Source organism: Stegodyphus dumicola, chromosome 8, assembly GCF_044657685.1.
Source record: "Stegodyphus dumicola isolate Sdum_Otavi_A_Nest chromosome 8, ASM4465768v1".
Lineage (NCBI taxonomy): Eukaryota > Metazoa > Arthropoda > Arachnida > Araneae > Eresidae > Stegodyphus > Stegodyphus dumicola.
The window spans coordinates 50,006,906-50,032,065 of record NC_140775.1 but is presented as its reverse complement, the minus strand read 5'-3'; the positions used below and the strand labels follow the sequence as shown (position 1 = coordinate 50,032,065).

General features: G+C 32.2%; 1 protein-coding gene across 3 annotated transcripts in view; it reads right to left on the bottom strand.

Moving 5' to 3' along the window:
- Positions 1-25,160, bottom strand: part of LOC118181043 (enoyl-CoA delta isomerase 2-like) — an 83,888-nt gene that overhangs the window by 4,783 nt on the left and 53,945 nt on the right. For 2 of the 3 annotated variants that reach the window (XM_085821836.1, XM_085821838.1), the window contains exons 7-9: positions 23,444-23,564; positions 15,436-15,525; positions 13,467-13,610 (exon numbers count right to left, since the gene is read on the bottom strand). In XM_085821836.1, the coding sequence (XP_085677962.1) occupies positions 13,467-13,610; positions 15,436-15,525; positions 23,444-23,564 (355 nt within the window). Of the gene's footprint in view, positions 1-8,970; positions 9,062-13,466; positions 13,611-15,435; positions 15,526-23,443; positions 23,565-25,160 lie in introns of all 3 variants that reach the window. The other variant, XM_085821837.1, reaches the window with a different exon arrangement.

Sequence of the window (25,160 nt, the reverse complement as noted above, 5' to 3'; positions counted from 1 at the left end):
GTGTTAACTATTAAAAAATAAGGACTATATAATATTGTAATACTCATATCTCTTCATATTAAAATTACTTAAAAACCACATCTTACTTTTGGTCATAATAGTGTGTCCTCAATATTAAATTATCTTCTCAATATTATTGGCCAGAAATTTTTCAAGATGTTAGGAATTATTGTAAAAATTGTGAAGTATGTCAAATTAACAAGAAGAGTAAGCAAGAGAAATATGGTTTAGTGCAAGTTTTACCATCTGTTAGTGAACCTTTTGAAATATTGTCTATTGATACTATTGGTGGATTAAATTATTTTAATTCTACTAAAATGTATATTCACACAATTATTGATCATGCTACTTTAACAAAATATACATATATGGGCTTTTGCTTCTAAAAGTGTAAGTACTGATACTTATATAAATTGTTTAAGAAAAATTTTTCAAATTCAAGTACCAAAGAATATTTTAAGTGAAGAATTTTTTACATCTTCAAAATTTAAGCACTTTTTAAGGAATCATAATGTAAAACAATTATTAACTGCTGCCAATAGATCCTAAACTAATGGTAAAGTTGAACGAGTTAATCAAACAATTATAATTATGCTAAAATGTAAATTAAATTTTTTATCAAGGTAATATAGCATGGACAAAATTATTACCCCAGGTTACTGAAGAATATAATAATACTCCTCATTCTGTAACAAAATTCTCATCATCATATTTAATGTATAGAAAATTACCTTATGATTCCTTACTTCAAAATCAAGAATTATATTCACCAACTGAAGAAGATAGAAAAATTGTCCAAAAAAGGTCTGACGATTATCATAATGTTAAAAGAAATAATATATAATGTTTATAAAGAAAGATATGACACCCATCATAAACCCAGTAATTTTAAAATAGATGATTTAGTAATGTAGGAAGAGTTTCAATATCCTAAATACCTGTAAAACATTCTTCTCCTTTTTCAGGCCCTTAGAAAATTTAGAAACAATATTCTGAAGTTACTTTTGAAATAGAAAAACCTAATCCTCTAACTAAAAAAAAGTCAGAAATTGTTCATTCAACCAGACTCAGACCTTTTAATCCAGCTAGTGAGTTTAAATTAGCTGTTAGAAATAGTAGAATTCCAGTCTCTGTCAAAAATTATTTATTTTTAATCTTCCAAAATTCTGTATTAAATTTTTTTCCCTGATTATGACATTTAAAACCTGATCTAGACTTTAAAACCTAACAATGACAAATTATTTTTTCCGATTTTGACCTTTTCCAAACAATTCTGTAGCTCCTTTCCTTCTTCCCAGAGTTTTTTCATTCAAAATTTGTTTTATACGTTTCCTATAGCCTAGAAGATGAGGAGAAGAAAACCTCTAACCCTACATTTTGAAAAATCTGGATTCAATATCAGAGTTTTCATTCAAAGATGAATGTGTTTAATCTTTATCTCGCCCCCAACACTAGGTTTCACACTATATGTATTATTCCTTGTATTCTCTATTTAAGGAGGATAAAAGCACATGCCTGCTGTTTCCTTAGGAACACTCCTAATAAACCCCTAATTATTATTATTTTGTTAGGAGATTTAATTATGGCCATGAGACTGACTTGGGTTTTCTATATTCTTTACCAGTCATGATCCTCTTTGCCACAGAAGAGCTACAACACATATACACACATTAATTTTAAAACAAAAATTTTCTTTTTCTTTCTTCTTATTGTATGTTAATATTTTAATTATATATATATATATATATTGCAAAATTTAAAAAAGACTTAATTCTACAAGTTATTTTTCTTAAATTTCAGTTTTAATTTTGTATAATGTGGTATTTAAGTAATATGAAAGCTTTTTGAGAGAAAACAGAAAAGCTTTGACAATTGTACAATGCCAAAAACCAGTTAACCTTTTCTACAGAATGGAGGTTTTTTGATCTATGTACTTAAGCCCCCCCTCCCCAAACCATCAGCAAGACAGTACGCTGTTTTGTTGGGGATGACATGTCAAATAAATCGTCGAAATTTTATTGTAGTATTTAGCATTATATTATTATGTTTTCATATTAAATTTTATGTTGTATTAACCTGCAATGAGAAGAATTTATTTCATTAATCATAAAATTGAGTATTATATTTCTATATGAAAGCTGACAACTCAATTTGTGTTATAATGGAAATAGTTCCATCAACAAAAATTTGAATGATTTTTTTAGCAAACATTTACCTTATGAAAAACATTTGAACATTTACTTTGAAAGACTTTTAGTGAACTTTTACCTGGTGGAATTTTTTTTCATCAAGAGACTCTACACAAAATTTTCATTGGACATTTTTTCAAAGAAATTTTAAAATCTTATACTTGTCTTAATTTATTGCTTAGTTTATTTAGAAATTATAATGTTATTGTAGTAGTGTAAATTATATGTTACATAATTCATAATCTGTATATGAGAAAGGTGATGAATCATGAAGGGGTGTAGAAAAACCTACAGGCTATGTCCATGATGCTTCCTCATGTAATAAACTTTCTCTTGCTTCACTAATTCACTAATGCTTTTGCTGCCACCCTGCTCTCCCAACTTTTCTTTTGAAGGGGAAAATATGTAAGATATAACAAAATATGACAGCTGCTTTCAAAACAATTGGGGACCTCAAAATTAACCTTCAAGATTTGGTGATCTCTCCTAAACTCATATGTTCTCCCAAATTTGAGAATTTTCAAGCTTACGTAACAACCTCATTTGCTTCTTAAATGCCTATGTCTTAGGATTAAAAAACCAATATACATAGAAATTTATCATATTTAATTATGGTGTCTGCCAAATTAATTGGATATGTGTGAGAATAAATATTAGTGATTTAAAGAAATCCAAGTTGTTATCTTCATCTGTATGCCTTAACCACAGCAATGATGGGTATTGAAAGCTATTGAGAGTTCCAGGTTTCGACTGTGCATTCAAATCATTACATATATGTAATGATTTCAAATGCGTAGATGAAAGCAGTGGACCTTCCAACAGCTTACGATACTACGTAGATGACCGAGACCGAGAAGACCGTAGTGGCTTGATTGGGAATTCAGATGAATAGTTACCTTTTTTTTTTATTTTATCCATTCGTTAAACGATGTGAGATTAGTTGAAATAAACTGCATTGAAGTTTCACGCCTGTAGGGTCGAAAATCGGCTGCGCCATATTGTTGAAATGAAACTGTGGTTTGAAGGTGGCAGAGTGGAAAGCATGATGATGCAATTTAGCACAACATACCTTGAAAAATCACAATCTTTATTTTTTCCTTGCATATCAAATCATCCTTTTTCAGATAAGATACTTCTTAATAATATTTGAATAGAATAAGTTGCATTTTTAATTAGAACGTCATCTCAAGCAAGCAAGCGGCAGCAGCATGGATGAAAAGCGTCTTACCAGCAGGACAGTGCGGAAAAGGGAAAAGGTTATAGTACTTTCATAGCAAGAAGGCTGAAGTTTCAGTTCACAGTTTTGTTTTAGAGTTAATTTGATTGGACGAGAGGCATCTGTATTAAAACGTTACATAAGATAGAAAAGTCTGGACCCTGTGAGAAGAGATGAATTTAGGGGCAGATTACCAAATTTAGAATGTTAATTTTGAGGTCATCAATTAGTTTTTTGAAACAGCTATCATATTTTGTTATATCATACATATCCCCCTTCAAAAGAAAAGTTGGGTGAGCAGGGTGGAAGAAAAAGCATTAGAGCAGCAAAATGCGAAAGAAAATACAAAACGTATTTACTTTTTTTTAAACAAAAAATTATTGCCATAAAACTTTGACCGATATTTTGACATTTCATGGAAAGTCATAAAATTTTGAATTGAATTATGAATTTTAGCACTGTATTATTTTTAAACAATAGCATATTTTAGAGTTCTGAGGTAAGAATGTCCAATGAAATTTTTCAAAATTCTTGATAGTTCCACACGATACAAGTTCAAATTTTTTCACAAACTAAATGTTCAAATAAAATTCTTTCAAATTTTTGTTGATGAAAATATTTCTATTATATTATGAATTAAGATGCCAATTTTCATATTATTTAGTTATGTTTTTCAAGGAAGGCATTTCAAAATATAAAAATTTTGTAAAACATCATTCATAAACACAATTTCAAATTTTTCACTATTATTAAGACATTTAAAATTTTACTTATTCTTTACAAACTTGAAGACTCCATAACTTTATTTAAATACTAGCATTTCCATCATATTGGCTTATCAGTTGAGCAAACTGGTGTTTAATATTCTTCACCAGTGGCCAAAAGTTTTGCCAAATTAGCAGTTACTAGAAAAGGCCTCCGTTCCTTCTGTACAGGCAAATGGCCTTTTTTGAACTGCTGTCATTCCATATGAATATTAAAAAACACACTCCATTTTTTGAAAAAATAAAAATACTTAGATTAAAAAAAAAATGTATTTTTTCATAAGGTGAGAGCTTTCAACGTTTATCATAAACACATTAAAGAAATTCCTACAACTCAAAAATTTCAAACAATAATTTCATTTTGAACATACAATAAGAAATAAAAAAAATATAAATTCAAAGAAATTTAAACAATAGTACAAAAATCTTATTCACATTAGGAACCTTCCCTAAGTAAAACACTCCTAATTTTTACCAAATTCAATAATTTCTTTTTCCCAATTCAGAAATACAAAATTACATTTTAAATAAATCATAAAATGTTTGAATTATTAACTTTGATTTAAAAATAACTTAAGCAAAACTTTATCATCAATAAATCATAATATAATAACCTATAAAAGCAAAGTTTTTTTTCCTTCTTTTTTTTTTTTTTTAAATGTAATTTACTCATATTGGAACTTAATACCACTTCAATATCACATTAATAACTTTTGATAATATTCCATTCTTTGAATAAGAGCACTGAAAAAAGCAAAATGTGTTCCCTCATGAGGTTGCTGCTCTTAAAGCACTTTGGATGTTTTTCTTTTTACGTGATGATCGGAAATGCATAAACATTACGAATATTCGAAGCGAGCAAGAAACATTAACCATATGTCACTACGTGGGCGACACTGACCTTGATTCCGAACACTTTCAATTTTGAACTTACAGATACTCGAAGAGTTTCAAAGCACTTTTTGAATATGCCGTTAAATCACACACCGGAAACGAATTTGGTGATTCACTGAAAGTTTGAGGCAGCAGAGGTCAAAATCCATTTGGGAAAACTTGCACCAGGTTAATCCTGTCCAACTTTTTATATATATATGTGGAGAAATACTTCTCTTTGTAAGTAATAATGGCAACGTGCTCACCAGCAAGATCACGTGACCATTTTCAGCAGGCGAGACACTGACAGGAATGATGATGAAGTTTGGAAAACCAAAAGAACTCTGAATTCTTTTTATGATATGATTCCGCTTAATATGATGTTGTTCTGTTTTTATAATGCCATGGACAGACATTTTTTCTCTTTATTTCTTTTTATGTGTTATCTTCGTGTTAATTATGTTCACGTGTTTTTGCCATTCAATTACTAAATATCACTACCGCTGTCATCAATAGGACTTTTCCTATAGTTCGAAAATACAACTATATCCTACATGGGAGCTCGGCCCTTTGAACATTCTCTTCATTAACCCTAGACTCTACTTAAAATCCTGTGGAATACCATAATTAAAGTACCATTTGATGTCTCTCATCGAACACAGAAGCAAAATGCTGTAGTTGCCGCCATTGCTGTAGTGAATCGAAACTGTAAGTACAATGTTTGAATTATTTCAGAAAAATGTTGCTGTTGTTTGATAATGCTCTGTTGAAATTATTGCTTTTTCCCTCGGATGGAACAAATTTTTCTTTTATTATTTATCGTCTGTCGACGACTAGGTCACATGACTGGCAGCAGAGAAAGAATGTAATAACTCTTTTAGTTTAGCTTGAGTTCGACGCTTGAAATGATCTGTTCTCCACCGCATAGCGGGTAATCAACAATTATAATAATTGTTCTTGATAAACTAATCTTGGGCCCTATGATGGGAAATTTATATTTATATTTACTATCGTTATCTTTTTATATTTTTAAATTTATATTCTTGATTAAATTGATGCTCTCCCAACTTGTGAATAAAATAGAATCGTGATTATAATGTAACAAGTTTTATACATGCTCAGTTGATGTTGATATAACGAAAAAATATTAAAAGGGAATGCGAGGTGTTTAATTGAATAAACAAACAGTATTTAATTTTGATGAAAAGTGTTTAACTGAAGAGCATTGTTTTGAAAAGTATTATTTTGAAGAACTGTTTGATTGAATTGTTGTACATTTTTAACAGTTGCTACTTCGATGATTCAATACTTTTATTTTTAACCAACAAACTGTGTTGCTCATTTCTTTTGATGCATGGATTTTGAAAGCATTATACAGTCAAAAGTCGTTAATTCGGACACCCGTAATCCGGAATGATCTATAATCCGGACCTCAAAGCTAAAATCTTTCTGCGCATGCGCCGCATTGACGCATGCGCATAGGCGTTTTACTCGTGCACGCAAGACATTTACGACTGTGCATATGCATCTGCGCAAGTGCAGAATACGTTTTCGCGTGCGCGTATAACGGACGGTATAAGCTAAAATTATCTATTTCAGTTAATGTTGATAATTGCGTTGTTCCTTAATCTTCAAATTGGATCCGGCTTATTATTTTTTGCAGACCGTAAGAGCAATTTTCTAAAAGTAAGCTTGAACTTTCGATTACGTCAAATAGAATTTCCGATCCTGGAGCTCCCAAAGGATCTAGAAAACGAAAGTATGTTTCGATGTCCATCAAACAAAAAACGAATTGCTACAAAAAATGGATAAAAGCATATCCTTTGTTTATCTAACTGTTCCGAAATCTGTTTATCAATTTCACGCTGCTCTGCGCGCGCGGTGGGGGGGGGGGGACGTTGCGGCGCGCAATGAACTGGAAGTTGATCTGTCAACACTATCGTTATCTTCAGGGCAGATGTTTTTATTTTAGTCTGCTTATAATTCCTTACTAAATGTAGTATTTAATTTCGATGTACTCCGTCTTTGATATGATTTAAATCAAATTCCTCGTCATTATAAATATATCACGAATACAAATCACATAGTTTTCTGGTTGCAATTTTCTAATTTCGGCTAGAGTAAGGTATGCTTTACGCATCCGCGCGTTAAAAGAAATGTTTAATAAAGTAAACAAATAAATATTAGGCTTCTTTTTTGGTAAATTTGGATACCCTTTAGATCATAATGGCTCATTATTTTATAAATTACGGTTTCATATTTTTAATTTTACAATTTCTGCATGCCATCTTACCAGATTTAAACTGATGATCTATAATCCAAAAAAATCGATAATCCGGAATCGCCGAAGTCCCAACGAGTCTGGGTTAAAGACTTTTGACTGTAAAATGTTATTTGAAGTTATTTAAAGCTATTTTGATATAATATCTTGAAGTAAATTTTTATTTTCTAGTCTTAAGATATATTTTAGAATCTGTTTGAACTTCAGAATTTTTTAGGGTTTTAGCATTACAGTTATTAACACTTCTTTAAGAATATATGTGTGATAATTTCTTGAAACATAAATAATGGCCACCCATAATGATTATCCCAACATTGCACGATCATTAAAAATTGCCAGTACACAACAGATCAAGCTCTTACATCATTTAATTTTTCGCACAGATGGCGATAGACAAAATCCCACTCGATTGCATAAATTTTCAGGACTTCCCAAACAATTTAACTTAGAAGATACAAAGCAAAAAATAATAAAAGAATTTTCACTCACGGAACTAATTGCTATATGTAATTTACTAAGAATTTTCTACTGATATTGAGAAGTGTGCTTACACAATCCTTACAAATTTTACTGACATATCACTATAAAAATCAGATTTGTCTGACGTTAGTGAAGTTGATGATGAACTTCTGGTGGAAATCGTTACAAAAGTGAGCTTTACTCACATACCAGATGAATCTTTATGCAAACAAATGAAAGAGAAAACCTGCCTTGAAAATTCGCCTGGAAATTTATTACTTCTGCCTAATAACAAGTATGCTCAAAGTGTTTCTTTTCAATATTTTGGTCTTTGATTAAACCCTTTTCCTCTCATGATAATTACAAAGTTGAAACTTTATTTCAGACATTGATGACATTTTTAATCTCTATTTACATAACGAACTCTGCTCACCAAGTAATTTTTGTTAAAAAAATGTCTAATAGGTCCAGCTTTAATAAGATCAATTCGTGAATTCCTAATTGGGAACAATTAAAACACCATTTGCTAGACGAATTTTTGGTTAAAATTAATATCCTTCAATTACATCAAATAATGGAATCTTGCCATATGAAATTATTCGAAACTTTACAAGAATATTTTTTAGCCATGAGAGACCTCGTGCATAAAGGATCTATTGATGATTCTTCTCTGATTTAGTATGTTATAAATGGTATTCCTGATTCATCAAACAGCAAAATAATTTTATGCGTCTGGTAAATCCATTCCTGAATACAACAAAAAACTGAAAATTTATGAAAAACTCTAGCATTTCAAAACATTTGAGGCAAAATACTCAAAAGAAATTTCATAATTCCCTTCACAATGTTAAACTTGATAATAAACGTACATTAAACAGGCAACCAGTATGCTATTCTTGTGGTTTAAAAGGGCATAAAAACGTCAATTGTTCAAATAAATCAAATGGCAAATTTTGTTATGGCTGCAAAAATTATGGTCATGTTCTTGCCAACTGCCCAGTAAATCCTCGTAATTCTACCATGGAATCTGCTCTTAAACATTCTACACCTGATAGAACTGCAAACACACTTTCTGCTTAAATTTTTTCCAAACATCCTATGCATGATGATATTCAACTTGCAGGAACCCTGTTAACCGCACTTTGTGACACTGGGTCACAAGCCATGTTTATTAATGAAAAAACATACCGCAAGATTGGTTCTCCACCATTACATCCCTTCAGAATTCTCAGGAATTAGCCGAGACACAGTTCAAAGCATCAGATTCCTTGAAGACTCCCTTGAAATTCAAAACACTATTTTACTTAAAATCCATGTAGCAAAAGATGACATGATTACATTTGATGCAATTATTGGAATTGACTTTTTGCAACAAACTCAATTTACATTTGATAAAGATGGTATTAATTTCTGCTACAGTAATGATGATGAAATTTTTGTTAACATTCTTTATGTTACCAATGATCAACCCTTTCCAGTTGACCTTTCACATATCTCGAACTCCGAAACTTGCGAGGAAGTTCAACATAATGCTATTTCTTACAAACCCCATAAAGTTAATACTGCTATAAAAGAGACATGATTAATTTTGATGCAATTATAGGAATTGACTTTTTGCAACAAACTCAATTTATATTTGATAAAGATGGTATTAATTTCTGCAACAGTAATGATGATGAAATTTTTGTTAACATTCCTAATGTTACTGATGATCAACCCTTTCCAGTTGACATTTCACACATCTCGAACTCTGAAATTTGCGAGGAAGTTCAACATAATGTTACTTCTTAGAAATCCCATAAAGTTAATACTGCTATGAAAAAGAATGAAAGGAATATGAAAATCAGTTAAAGAAAACAGTTAAGGATGATGATGATGATTTGGAATTGGATTTGGATGATGAAGACGACAGTGACAAAGATAATGATGATGACAATCATGAAGCTAATGATGCTCATGATGATAATGAACAAAGTTTGCAGAATTATGAAGAAGTGAAAATAAACTGAATCAGTTAAAACAAGGTTTACAAAAAGGAGCTGAACAAGCGAAAGAGAAAACACCCGCTAAAAGTGCAAAAACGCGCAAAGAAAAGAATATAGAGAAAACTCTGAAGGCAGAAAAGACTCCAAAAACTGGAAACAGTTTTTTACAGAAAGCTCTTGATCATGAAGCAAGAGATGCTAGAATCCTTTATCTGTGAAACTTAACTCACTACAGAAGAAATCAAAGCTTTGCCTTCTGATATTTTAGGATTGTTACCATGCCGGAAAAAGTTGCAGAGAAACACAAAGAATTATTTGCATTTTTAGAATTTACTAGAAAAGCTAAAGCTGAGGAAAATCACAAGATCTTGCAGGAGAAAAAATTGCGAAGTCAGCTTGTTACAGTAGATTTTGCTGGTGTGAAAAGCAAAAATAGACCAAAAGCAGCAAAGGACCAGTACGAAAAGAGATATAATCTAAGGAAATTATTTGTCTCTGGCGTTCCAGTCGATACTATAAATTCTCCAATTGCTGAATTTTTTCCAAAAGCATCTCAGATAACTCTAAATTTATCCCGTATATATCAAAATGCTACAGTAAGTTACATACAGACAAAATATGCAATTAAAGCTGTTGAGGCAACAAAAAATGCGAAATATCTGGGGTAAAAATTACTGTTTTATACTCTTTAGCTGCTTCACACCCAAAGAACGGCAAGAAAAGGACCTGTAAACATAAACTAAGAAAATTTAAAAGGACTTAAAGAAAGTTAAATTAGAGACCCAGCGGCATGATGAAAAAAACTTGCATATGGAAGCTCAACAGAACATACCCCATTCACAGAAAGAAAGTACACAATAGTATAAGAAGCATTTCAAACCTGCCTGTAAATACATGCTCAGAGACCAAGTGGCAATACAACACACCCAGTTTGGGCCAGGATGGAAACTCCGTCCCAAATTCTTCGGTCCTTATGAGATAACGAAAGTTAATCCATCTGATCAGTATGAAGTATGAAACATAGGACGGCATGAGGGCCCTACCATAATGTCAACATCTCCTGATAAGATGAAATGGTAGTGCACAAACTGAACATCTGCCACCACAGACAGATTTTTTCACCTCACTTTTCTGCTTCTTTTTCCTTTTTCTTTTCAGATTTCTTGTCTTCTTCAACCAGTCGTAGACGTCTGGTGCTGCAGAATGATAATATGAGGATATGTTTCTTTTTATACGTAATAATAGCAATGCGCTCACCAGCAAGATCATGTGATCACTTTCGGCAGACGAGACACTACACAAGAAGGATGATGAAGTTAGAAAAACCAAAAGAACTCTGAATTCTTTTTATGCTGTGATTCCGCTTAATATGGTGTTATTCTGTTTTATGATGTCATGGACAGACCTTTTTTCTTATTTCTTTTTATGTGTTATCTTTGTATTAATTATGTTTGCATGTTTTCACTATTAAATTACTAAATATCACTACCGTTATCATCAACAGGACTGTTCCTATAGTTCACAAATACTACTACATCCTAAATATATATATTTATATACTTTTGATGTGGCCAATTGCAACCAAAATGTGGGGTGCACAATTACATGTTATAGAAGTCCTATATACAAAATTTCAACATTCTGAGGCTACTCGTTTATGAGTTATGTGAGATAAGTACAAAGATCACAAATAAATCTTTTTGCAACCCACTTTGGGTTTTCGCCAACCCACCATTTTAAGTCCTCTATTCTGTCCTTACGTACAGATGTCGCACAAAAACATTATAAAATTGCATTCAATAGCGGTCAAAATGGATATATTCGTTGAAATATGATACCCGAAAATTTTCGTAATTACAATACTTCCTTTACTTTGTACAAGGAAGTCAAAAAGAGTGCATGGCAAATACATTTGATGTACAGATTTATCAGTAATTTATTTCACAATCAATTCATCTGATTCATCAAATTTCTATTTTCTTATTACAGTGTTTCTTCGTTTTCAACCTGTCCAATCAGGTAAAAATGGTGAATATTGTGTTTGATATGGATGTGAATCCCAGTGACAGGCAGTGGCTGCATAGGTGTTTTCATGATTTTCTCAGCACATAATGTAAATATTAAACAGTTCTGCATGAAAGTATCTCTTCCTTAAACAAATGACTCTATGTGCTTTGTTGTATTCAAATACACAAGCAACAATTTTTCAGGATACTTTTCATGCATTTCTCCAATGTATTTGAGTTTGCTCTGCTCAAGGAACATCCAGAATAATCTTCAGCTGCTATGTAGTCATTCCTGAAATGATTAAAATACTGGTATCTATCTGGCCAAGGGCTATCTGCCTAAGAGAAGGAATGCCTTCATGGGGTACTTAATAAGGGAAACTGGCTCTCATTTACATTACAAATGAAAAAGAAAAACGTAAAATTATCCAAGCAGCCAGTCCATTTGCTTAAATTTGAGCTCATGCTGTATATTTGGAGTTTTGACACTTTTACAAAATTTGCACCAAAATTTACAGCACATTTTTCTAGTCACCCATATAAACATTCAATAAAATAGCAAAAGAAACATTCACCAAGGAGGGGGTGCTAGGATGAATTTGATGTGGGAATCTGACATAGAAAAGGTGTATGCAGCAATTCACCTAGCTGGATAAATAAGAAGTAGAAATGGGTTTATTCATATTTTTGTAAACTTCAAAATAACATCTCACAGAAGATACATAAATAACATAAGAATAATTTTCCTTCCATTCCTGGGGGGGGGGAGTAATGCTTATGAATTTATAAAATAAAGCAATCTCAAATCAGGTCAAACCATTTGAATAATCTTGTATACCTTGTTACAAAAATGCATCAACAAAGAAATGCTATTACACTATTATAAATTGTAACCATTTTAGACTGCTATTATTATTGAACAGAAATAAATAAATAACAATTCTAACAAACTGGTAACAAAGAAGTACTTCTATGTCATCAAGTGGTAATTGTATAATATACAGTAAAATCTCAACAATGTGGAAGCTTGGGAATGATAAATGCTGGACATACGAAAATTTCGAATAACTGAGCACATAAAAAATGCAATTCACTGTAGAAAAGCTACATCAAACACAGAAATTTGTGTTTTTAAATTAATAAAAGCAGTCACATTATTTGTTATTCAAGTTTCCCTCAGAAAGTCCTTCACAAAGGCATTCGAATAACCTAACCTAATAAGTCTCTAATTTGCCTAATTTTTTTGTTACAAAATCTTGTTAAATATTGCAGTTAGATGAATGCCAGTAGAATGTCATGCTTTTGCTACATTACTAATTATAAAATTGTTCAACATTTTAGGAAAGAGCCATGTTTATTTAAACCTTTGAGCATTATAGGTTTAGCCCTGAAATTTCCAAGTTCCTCAAAATGTCATGAATAAATGGTATTTTATTTTCTTAATTATAATTTAAAAAAAAAAAAAAAACTTTCTCGCATTATACTTTGATTTCTTTTCTTTCAATATATATCAAACCCAGAATTGGATACACTAAAAGATGGCAGAAATTTTCGTGTGTAATGTATACGATAGTCACCCTTCTATACGGAATTTTCCATCCATAATGCTGACAGGGTTAAAAATTAGTTCATTACAGACAAAATTACATGATATAAAAATGCTGGTAAATCTGAAAGGTAAAAACCTAAATACCTGTTTTGATGCATCAGGAAGGAATGCAAGTTGCTTGTACACTTCATCCATGAATTTTTCATGTTGAAAGACTTCTGATACAAGGCCAATGCTTTTTGCTTCAGATGCAGTGAATTTTTTATTAAATAATAAAATCTCATTTGCCTGCAATTATAAGAAATTTTAGCTTTCTGTGAATTTCCTGAAAATTTTAAATCACCTTAAGCAATAAACACACTGCTGGCCACCCACATTGCAACACCAAGAAAGACAAGAGATATCACAACAAAATTTATTTAGTAGATAACATGTTGACCAAGTATCAAATGATTAAATTTATAGACTTCTGTGAAGTGTGGTTCCTTCCAGAATCAGTAGCCAGAGTAGCCGCCACTGTTGGAGATCACCGCTGCCACACGGCTTGGCATTGATTCAAAGAGACTTTGGATGTGTTCTCGGGGTACAGCAGACCAAGCAGCTTCCACATGTTGCCAAAGTTGATCTGGTGTGGCAGCTTGGGATGTAATCTGGGTCAATCGTTCAGCAAACATGGACCACATATTTTCTATCAGCGAAAGATCCGAAGAGCGAGCCGGACAACTGGCTCCAACACTTCGGAGATTTAGAGCTGGCTGTTTAAAGTACCGGCAATGCGTATTAGAGGAGTGCGAGAGTGATATCCAATACTGACCCATACCATAATACCCGGTGCAGGACCAGTGTGGCGTTGCATAATGCTCTCCATCCTCTCTCCATGGTGTCTCCAGACTAGAATCCGACCATCATGGTGTTGCAGACAGAAGCGCGACTCGTCAGTAAAGACTTCATTCCATTCTGCAGTCCACATCCTTTTTTCATCGCATTATTGGCAGCAGAGACATCTGTGGTTCTGCATCAAGGGTAGACGAAGCAATGGACGTCTTGTGGACAGACCACTCTGCTGTAAACGGCGTTGAATGGTACACGCAGACACTGGATGATGCGTTACAGACTGAATGTGCTGTGGTATGGTTCGCGATGTGACTCAGCGATCCGTCACTGCCATGCGCACAATGTTCCTGTCATCACATGAAGTGGTGCACTGAGGTGGATGCGATCGAACACGTTAGTCTGTCATACCCTTCTGCATCCAACAGTCACATATCCGCATTACAGTTGTTTGGTTTCGTCCAACACGACTACGATTTCCCTGAAAGATAATCCACCCTCTCGGTAGGCCACTATCCTTCCTCTGTTGAACTCGGATACTTGATCAAATGATGATCACTGTTTACTACAAGGCATAATTGAGAGGTTTTTTTTGAAAAAAACCATAAGAAAACCACAATTTCCGAACTTGAAATCGTCGAAAACTCCATAGTGCTTTGGCGCCACAGGCGCACGTGATGTGCGTCTGCACTGAAATTCTAATCATTTGCATATCTCACCCCCACTAATGCATGTTGTAAATTTCATGTTATTTGCATGCTTCCTTCAGGGTGTTGCATTTACGGTGGCCAGCAGTGTATATTTATGATATTTTAATTGTTATTTTCCAACACATGAAGCTTGCATTACACTATTTTTGGGAATTTATGAGGATTTCAAGAAATTCTAATGCCTGATATCATTTTAAGCAATGAATACAATTATGACATTTTGATTACTTTCCAACACAGGCAAGTTTTGGAATGAATGAGATGGAAAATATAAGTTTTTTAAATAATTATTGCATGCAAAGTAATAAAAAGAAATTATGCATCCCAACATTACACTTAACTGCATCTTGTGTATTTAATTAAGAAGGTACTGTATGGTTAAGTTAAATTATTAATTAAGAAACTTGATATGATATAGTATTTGAAGACATTTATTCTACAGTTACAAGCAATGGTTAAACAATAAAAATAATGTAAAAAAGTATGGTCATAACATTTAAACAATATTAATAAATTAAAATTTTTTTTTCTAAATGAATGTTTCATAAAAAATAAAATGACAGTGAACAAACCTTTGTATAACCCATGATTTTGGGGAATGTGTAAGTACAACATGCTTCTGGAGATTGCCCCAGCAAGCTAAAAGGTGTATAGAATGTGGCCTGCAATTTATAAAATTATAAGCTTTAAAAATATATTAAGTGCATATTATACTGATGCACCACCTGAAATGCAGTAAAATACACAGGGCAAAATATAATCAATGTAGCATTACAACACAAAAAGAGTATAAAGATAGGATTAAACACTTTTTAAGTACCCATTAAAACTAGCAATGAGGTATCATACATAATTTAAAAAAAGCTTCCTTGCACACTATCAATTCATTAGCATATATTATATTATATGCTAATGAATTGATAAGTGAAAGAATTGGGAGATAAGTCATAATGAATAACATAATAAAAAAATTTCTATACCTATAAATGTCACCTTCCATCATATATATTGCTCTCCCAACCCTCAAAACAACCTGGTAATTAAATTTACTATTGATATAATAACCATCAAATCTTAATTTACAGAACAGAATTCACTGCTTCATATGTAAAAGAAACTTTGATAATTTATCATGTTTCATCAAGTCATGTTTTTAATTCACATTTTTTATTGTCATTGATATTATAAATGGTTATAGCTTCTACATACAGTGAAAACTTGGTTCATGAATTTAATTCATGCCTGAAGGCCATTTGTCAACCAAAGCAATTTTCTCATATAAATTAATGTAAAATGGATTAACTTTTTCTTGCAGCATGCATGATGGCTTACTTAAAACTTTACAATGGTTATTATGTGTACAAGTTTCTAAAGCAAAACCAATGGAAATCATTACAGGTAGAAATGAAATATAATATTGACCAGATAAAATAGATGAAAATTTAATTTTTACTGTATCTGTATCAGGGCTGTGGAGTCGGGTAGATTTTTGGGTAAAAGGAATCGGAGTTGGAGTCGCTAAAAAACACATCGACTCTGACTCCAGTTTTTGTTGGACAGTTTGAATTTGAAATGAAATTAAAGTGAATTGAAAAAAAAATAATTACAAACTGAGTTAATATTTTTATTTATGAACTATATACATTAATAAACAGTTATTTTCTATTTTATTGACATATTAGTAAATAAATATAAGGGAGTAGGATAGATGTGGTATTTGCCATCATTGATTAACCCTTTCAGGATGGGCGTCCCATATACACATTCCCTAAGAACGTCTCTTACAGCCGGGCATCCCATCCACGCATTAGTAAAGATTGCATTCAGAGGACGGGTGATGCGTATACGCATTTTAAGGTGGAACGTTTTTCTGAAGGCCACTAGATGGCATCCTGTGTCCATTACTTTTGAAATAAACACAGTTTTAGGTTCCTGACCTTGAGTTTGATATATTCCACTTGACTTTGGTATTTTACTCATCAGCTGTTCGAGGGTTGGGGGGGGCAGAGGAAAAGCGTAAACAGAAGTGGGCTCTTTAAATCGCAGCGTGCTAATGAAAACATTCTCGTATCTGATTTATATCCAATTCCTTTTTTTATTCTATTTTTTTCCTCTACTATGTACGGTCTTTTAGGGTTACTGTGCGGAGTTTTTTTACGTTTTGCATTGCCTTCAGATATATTTCCGTTCCTTCTTTTTTTATTTAGGAAAGCCTCACCTCCAGTCTATTATGGCGGGAAGGCGCTATTTATCAGAGGAAGAATACCCTAGTATGGTTAGTGAACCATTTAACTAACGCAAATGAGAGTATTGATTCATTTTCTAAAGAGTTAAAAAGTGATATTTTTTCTAAGTTACAAAGTGATACTTCTCTGTGCTTTTCGATTTACCACACTCGTTTTCATTTTAAATTTTGTTACTTCTTACTGTAAATAGTCTTTATTGTGTTCTTTTTATTAATTTTAAACTTAATTGATGGATTTTTTCAATTAAAACTTTGCAATAATTTGAATAGCGCTTCTGAAAATTATTTTAGAAGATAAGCAATTTTTTAAGTATATTTTCATGTAAAATAAAGAAAAAAATGTTTTAAGGGCTAATTTTAACATATATAAGAGCTCAAATAATAATCTAAAATGATACCAAAAATTACGATGCTAGAAGCGAAACTTTTGTTTTTCTGATTTTTGTTACAAAATTAGGCTCAGCGATGCAAACCTCCATCCTGTACGGTGACTGCCTTCGATTCTCTTCCGTACCGCACGAGCGTCTTAAACAAAGGTGCGCCATCGCGAAAAAGTTAAACTGATTCATTTAGTTACTAATCTCATTGGTGAATTGAGATAAGCAGCAAGAATTCCAAAAATTGATGCTATTCTTAGGAAGCCAGCACGAAAAGGAGCAACACAATGAAGTACATATTTGATGATATAGTTATTGTTAGGATTAAGAACTTTTTCAGAAGATCTAAATAACCTTTCACTAACAGAAAGACAGTGGAATGATCTTGCAGAACTGGAAATCCTTCTTTCAACACTATATATAGCCGCCAAAAAGCTATAATCTGAAGAATTCACAAGAGGCAAGACTGGAAGAATGCGATGTTTGTTCTTTCTGAAATGGAGAGTTTATTGCAAAGGAATCATTTCTTCAATGAAGAAAAGAGAAATTAGTTTGCTAGACAATAAGATCGCGCTGGGTTCAATATATGTAGATCCAAAACGTCGAATTTTGTTGGATGACAAACAAATTAAAAAGGCAAAGAAAGCCATCTATAAACTTTCATTAAGAATGAAATAATTCTCAGAACACCTGGAGTATTCAAATCAGGACAGTCAAACTGCAGATATTGCAACTGAGTCTCTATCATCTTCATCCACTGATGAATTAGATTTTGAGAAATATTTGGATAATATTGAAAAGGCTAAGGCAAAGCGAATGAAAATAAAGAATCAAGAGCCTTTAGATATAAAAATGAAAAAATACAAACAAGATTTATACACGGCCTTTGAAGAAATAAATAAATTTGATTGCTCTTGCAAGACACCTCTTTTGGAACTTACAAAAATCATCTTGAAAAGTTAAAGGAAGTAGCCGTAACAGTAACAGCTCTTCTTCCTAGTCAGTGTGGAAAGACTCTTCTCAATTCTGAAGTTTATCAAATCGGATCTATGGTCCTCTAACAAAGAAGACCTTGGACTCTTTTCCATTCTGAAGTTTATCAAATCGGATCTATGGACCTTTAACAAAGAAGATCTTGCCGAAGTTTTACTGTTTCTTAGAAATTAATAATGCCAGTTTTTCCATTTCGTAATAAATGCTAATTAATACGAAAGAATTTCTATGCATCAATTCTTATCTGTAGCATCTACTACTTCTTTTATATTAAAAAAAAAATAAGCTGTACCCATGTTTATATGTTTACATATATATGAAGGAGTCGGAGTCATTAAAATTCCAGGAGTCGGTCATTTTCCTTACCGACTCCACAGCCCTGATCTGTAAAAGACAGTGGACAGAATATGTAGAAAATAGTGAAGATGTCATCATTTGGATGATGCACCTCCTTTCATAAGTAACTATTATAGAAGGCATCTTGTTTTTATTTTTTCTTTTATCTTTAAGGACCATTTGACTCGGCGTGAGATACCTTAAGCTTCATTTTATTTTAAAATTTGTCCAGTGAGTTTGTTGCCAAAAATGTTTTAAAATATTTCTAAACTATGACATGACACTGTCACTGAAAGTGCTTATGATGTAACTTGCTGCTTTATTATATTTTGCATCTTTTTCTATTTTGCAAATTTTTCTAGGATTACAGATCCAGGATTATTTTCCTTTCTTCCCTCTGTTTCAGAAAATATTTCTCCCACAACTGTTTTGTTGTTGCATTTGCATTTGGTTATAGTTCTTGTTGAGTTCCTTTTTTATGGTCCTCAAGTAACTTCTCCATACCTTCACTGTTAATTTCTTAGCCCTTGGTTGTGTAGTACACAACACACAGTACGAATACAATGTCACAGATAACAAAAGTGCTAAGTGTAAAAGAGCTCAAAATCCCATTCTAGCCATTATCTTCTCTGGGCTGAGTTTCTGTTACTGCAAGTAAGTCCTGAGTGTTAATTATATGACAAAAGTTACCTCAAAACACATTTGAAAATCATGTTGATAACTTGATTGTCCATAACTCAGAAACGCCATTCATCATCCGAGGCATTTTTTTGTTCGGATAATTTGCTTATTAAGTGAGGCATTTGTGATCTGAGGTTCCACTACATTTTTAACAGAAAATTAATATTGCCCAATACAAAAGCAAAAGTACTATAATAAAGAACATTTTTTTTTTTTTGTTAAACAGAATAATACATGTGGAAAACTATTTTCAGGAGACACCTATAATTTTGGAAAACACCACAAAAAGGGATGGAGTAATGGAGAGAAAACTATATCAAAAAGAGCAAAATCCTGTAGCCATTAGCAATGAAGGAGATTGTGTAACTGGTGAAGAAAGGAAACCTTTTTCTTTAGCATTTATGTATGGGAAATCATATCATGATAACTGGAAGAAAAATAAAATAAATTTCACATTCCCCCCCTACTGTTCATTAAAACTGCAAACATCATGGGAAATAAAAAACCCACCATGTTTATTTTATAAATATTTTACAATATAAGGATGAAGTTTCAGATAGTTTGGATGCATAGAGTGTGCAGAGATAAGTATCGTGAGTATTCATCATTAATAGCAATAACTGCCGTTATACAGCTGTGTACAGAATGAAGAATACTTTGAATAACAACTTTAGATAGCATGTTTAAATTTTTTGCCAGTTATTTGTTGCAGCCAATAATAGGTTACGGTTGTCCATAATTTCTATATATTATGGATCAGACATGTTCATTATATAAAAGATTAGATGAATAAACCAGCTAAGACTCACGCAGAACATACTGCTTATAAGTTAGATATTACATGTGATCATGCACTGTTCTATAGAAAATTGCTCTATAACGATCTCAAGATAAGGACAATCTCAGATTCTAATACTACATCAATAAATCAAAAGGCTGTTGGTCAGAGTACTAGATGTGTACACTCTGAAAAAATAAATAAATAAATAAATAAAAATAAACATAAACATAAAAAATAAATTCACGTATGCGCAAAATAATTATGGCAGATGTAGAAAAAGTTATGTGTGTCTAGACTTTTATCCGGGCTAAAAATAGCATTCAGTATTGAAAGTTAACCCGTGTCCTTCACGTATAAGACGAAAGTAATGTTTTTGAGACCAAATTTAGGAAAAAAAGTGTGTCTTATATGCCGTCAAATACGGTATCTATCCTGAAAAAGCTGCTATCCTACAAAGCTGTAAATATTACACAAATTTTAAGTCTGTTGAATGTTTCCTTTATTTTGTTCCTGAAAAACTTCCACAGAAAGAAAACAACAGAAGGGTCAATTGCCTTGATTCATTTGAGCAGACTGAAAATGATTTTGTAGAAAACGTCATTACTTCTGAAGAGTATTGGGTGTTTAAGTACAACCCAGAAATGAAGTGCCAAAGCCAGGAGTCACATATTTGAACCTACCAAGACCAAAAAAAGCAAGAATATACAAGTCAAAGATTAAAAACATGCTGATTTTATTTTCAGATGGCCATGGAGTCATACGTAAAAAGTTTGTGTCTCCAAGCCAAACAGTGAAACTCACTTCTATTGAGAAGTTTTTGAGAGACTTTAGAGAAAGGTCATGCATGTGAGGCCAAGAATCAAGACAACTGGGTGCTGCATCATGACTATGTACTTTGTCACTCTGCAATTTCAATTAATGAGTTTCTGGCATGTAAAAATATCTCTGTGGCTCCTCAGGCCCTTTACTCTTCTGACTTGAGTCCATGTGACTTTTCCTAGTCTCAAGATCGAAAATCCATCTCAAAATATGACATTTTAAGACACTAAAAAACGTTTAAAATGAACATAATCAACCAGCTAAGAGCATTTCCAGTGTAAGTTCCAACACCGCAATCAAGAGTGGAATAGTTCCCAATGCTTTCTGGCTTACCAAGACGATTACGAAGATTGCTATTTATATTTCTGGCCTTGGCAACAGTAAGTGTTGCTAGGCAACTGCAGACAATTCCAGTTGAAAGGTTGATATTTTTTTAATTCTTTATACAGCGATAAAGCATCATCCTACAGTACTGTAAAAAACTGGTATAATGAATTGTTGTTGATGTTTGCTCCAGGACAAATTTCATAAAGGTTGTCCAAAATCGGTTGTTATGCCAGAAAATATCGATGCTGTGCTTGAACTGAAAGGAAGATCATCACGTGACATACCATATGGTTGAGGCATCTTTGGACATTAGTATGACAAGCATCAATAAGGTATTACATGAACATTTGGCCGTAAAAAAGATCTGCTTGTGTTCAATCCCTCATAATCTGAAAAATGCTCAAAAGAAGGCTCATGTTGATTGGTGGAAGGAAATATTGGAAAAATATGTTCAAGGTGCATCAATGGCTGTGTATAACATCTAGAGGTAAAGAATCATGGATCTATGCATATAAGCCCAAAACAAAACACCAGTCAACAGTATGGGTCTTCCAAGACAAGCCACATCCAACAAAAGTTGCTCGCAGAAAAAGCACATCGAAGCGAATGGTTGCCGGCTTCTTTGGCATTAGTGATTACGTGGCAACAGTGGCGTTAAAGCTAAGGAGGACGGTCAATTCCTAATGGTACATGACCATTTGTTTTCCAGGAGTCATCATAAAATTCGAAAAAAGCATAGGAGGCGAATCATTCTTCATCATGGACAACGCGAGCTCTCACACATTGGCTCAAACAAAGGAATTTTTGACAGGCCAAAACATCAAATTGATGGGTCATCTGCCATCAGTCATTTGGATGCCTGATTTGGCATCCAATGACATTTTTTAAAATTCCTGCATACCAAAAATAAATTACATGGCCAGCCATTTGCGACACCTGAAGAAGCAGATGATGCATTCAAAACGCAAGTTTTGGAGTTACCTCAATCAGAGTGGATAAAGTGCATCGAAAATTGATTCAAGCACATGCAAAAATATATTGTTCTTAATGGAGAATACTTTGCAAAAAAAAAAAAAATTTTTTTTGATCATAAACATTTGTTTTTTCATTATTAGGCCAGAAATACCCCACACTTTAAAGAAGGCAATGTGAGATTGTAGTTTTCATTAAATAAAAAACTAATACAATCATTTCTCATTATTTTATTTATGCACCTAAGAGAATGTTAGAAATCAGTTCTTTTGTATTAATGGGTCACCAATTGTTAATTGTGTGACCTGTGTTATGTATGGTATCTATTTATATTGTGTCAAGAGTAGCTATGCAATGACATCATTCCAAATAAAGTGGTTAAATTAACAGCTGCTGGATATCAATACCTGTAAATTAACACATATACAACTTTACTGATCGAGGAATCATAAGCAAAAAGTTGCAAAGTTGTGGAATAGTGCAAAATGAATATCAGGGTGCAGGAACGAAACACACCATCTAAAATTCTACCTACTTGAGTTCAAGTGGCATCATTTGCAAGAGAAGACAAAATATTTTTTCAACATTAAATGAAGTCAGTAGCTTTATACTGCCTGTGCTATTTGAAAATAATTTGGTGAAACTATTTTGCGTTGACTTTTGCTTTTTGAGGGGAAGGGGGAATAGTGTGCTTTTACTCTGGATTTAATAAAACACTCATTCTCTTTTAAGAAACTATATGAATTATTAGGGCTGAAATCTAATTAAATTTTGTGCCAATGTTTATGTTTGGTGCTAAGTGGTGCCCCCCCTCCATTTAAAAAAAAAAAAAAAAAAAAAGCAAAGCTTTGTATTACAAAATTAGTTATTGGAGATCTAAACACTAACTGAGGGAAGACTATATATGTTCTTCATAAATGCTCTAAGAAAGATTAATAAATGAATGGCATTTATTGTATATTAACTAATGTAAAACTCATGTAAGAAGGAAAGATAGATAAGAAATCTTGATTAATTAAATCAAGAAGAAATGTTAAAACAAACATTACCTTTTCCGAGGCATAAACAATATCACACAAACCCAATAGTGTGACTGGAATTCCAACAGCAGGCCCATTCACAGCTGCTACAAGAATTTTAGGGAAATCTATGAAAGCAGCAACAAATTCCCTGCACAAGCATACATATTCAAATTAATTTATGAATTAAAATGAAAGAATATTATCAAATTCTAAAAGGAAATAAGGACATATAGAACATGAAATTGTCTTTAATTATTATAAAATGTCAAAGATTTTAATTTATAAGATGTGATCAACTAAAAGTGAGTTGAAAGCTGTTATCATTTCTACGCAACACTGACACTAAGCTGTCAAATTAAAAGCTGACTATTAGCTGTCAAATCAAAATTAATACCAATAACTGATACTATAATGACTGAAATTAAAAAAGCAAATCTCTTGAGTAATATTTTAGCATTAAAAAGTATCATTAGTAATTGCTTTTTTTCTACATAATAAGCCAATCACAGCCCAGGCAACCTTGACATTATTGCTCCATGCAAAGACTTCTATAATCGCATGCTGAGGCAGTGAGAATCTTCACAAAGAAAAGTTAAGATGCAGTTATTCTTCTCTACTTGATCAGAAATCAAATTATTTGTCTCCCTACTTGCTAAGAACTTAAATCCTTTTTATACTGTATAATTAAATTAATTTTAGCTTTATAATATTTAATTTTATGAATTACTTAAATAATGATTATCATTAAGGAATAATTAGCAAAATTCACATTGTATTAAAAAATTAAGAAAAATTGCATTTTTATTTTGTCCCTGATATGAAGATAAAATTCATATTGAACATAGTAGGAAGCTTTAGAGGGTTTTCCAATGCTGAAAACTGAACACAGAGATTAGAAATAACTATAAATTATACAATTTACTGTAAATAAATACAAAAGGTAATAGTTAGCTGGATCAAATGAGCTAAATCAATTATACTGATGACCATGCTTGCTTTTTTGTTTCCTTTGCTAAGCAGAAATAAAACTGGCTGTAGTAGTTTAAAGTACTTATATACTGCTTCTGATAGATATAAAACATTTCTTAGCCTCTTGGTCACATAACACAGTTCACATATATAAGAGTTGCAAACAATCATGATCATTGTTTAAACATATATGAGAAAATAACTAATATGCATGCTGAAAACATTAATTAATAGAACTACTTCCAACAAATTAATTAATGTATTTTTTATTTCTTAAAAAAGGGGGGAATGGACGTTACAGTTTGATACCACAACTAATGAAGTCGTAAGTAATGAAAATTTGTTTTAGATAATTGATAAAAAAAACTCAGAGATAAAAGCATTGTACTTTTCTATTAACTAGTGAGCAGAACAAATTTTTAATGATTAAACAAACACATTTACTGAAAAAAGCCCAGCTCAAGTCTTCAACCTTATACAGTCAAAAGTCTTTAATCCGGACTCGTTGGAACTTCGGCGATTTCGGATTATAGATCATCAATTTAAATCTGGCAAGATGGCATGCAGAAATTATAAAATTAAAAATATGAAACCATAATTTATGAAATAAAGAACAATTATGATCTAAAGGTATCAAAATTTACAAAAAAAAAAAAAAAAAAAAAAAAAAAAAAACTTAATATTTATTTGTTTACTTTATTAAACATTTCTTTCAACGCGCGCATGCGTAAAGCATACATTACGCATAGTTGAAATTAGAAAATTGCAACCAGAA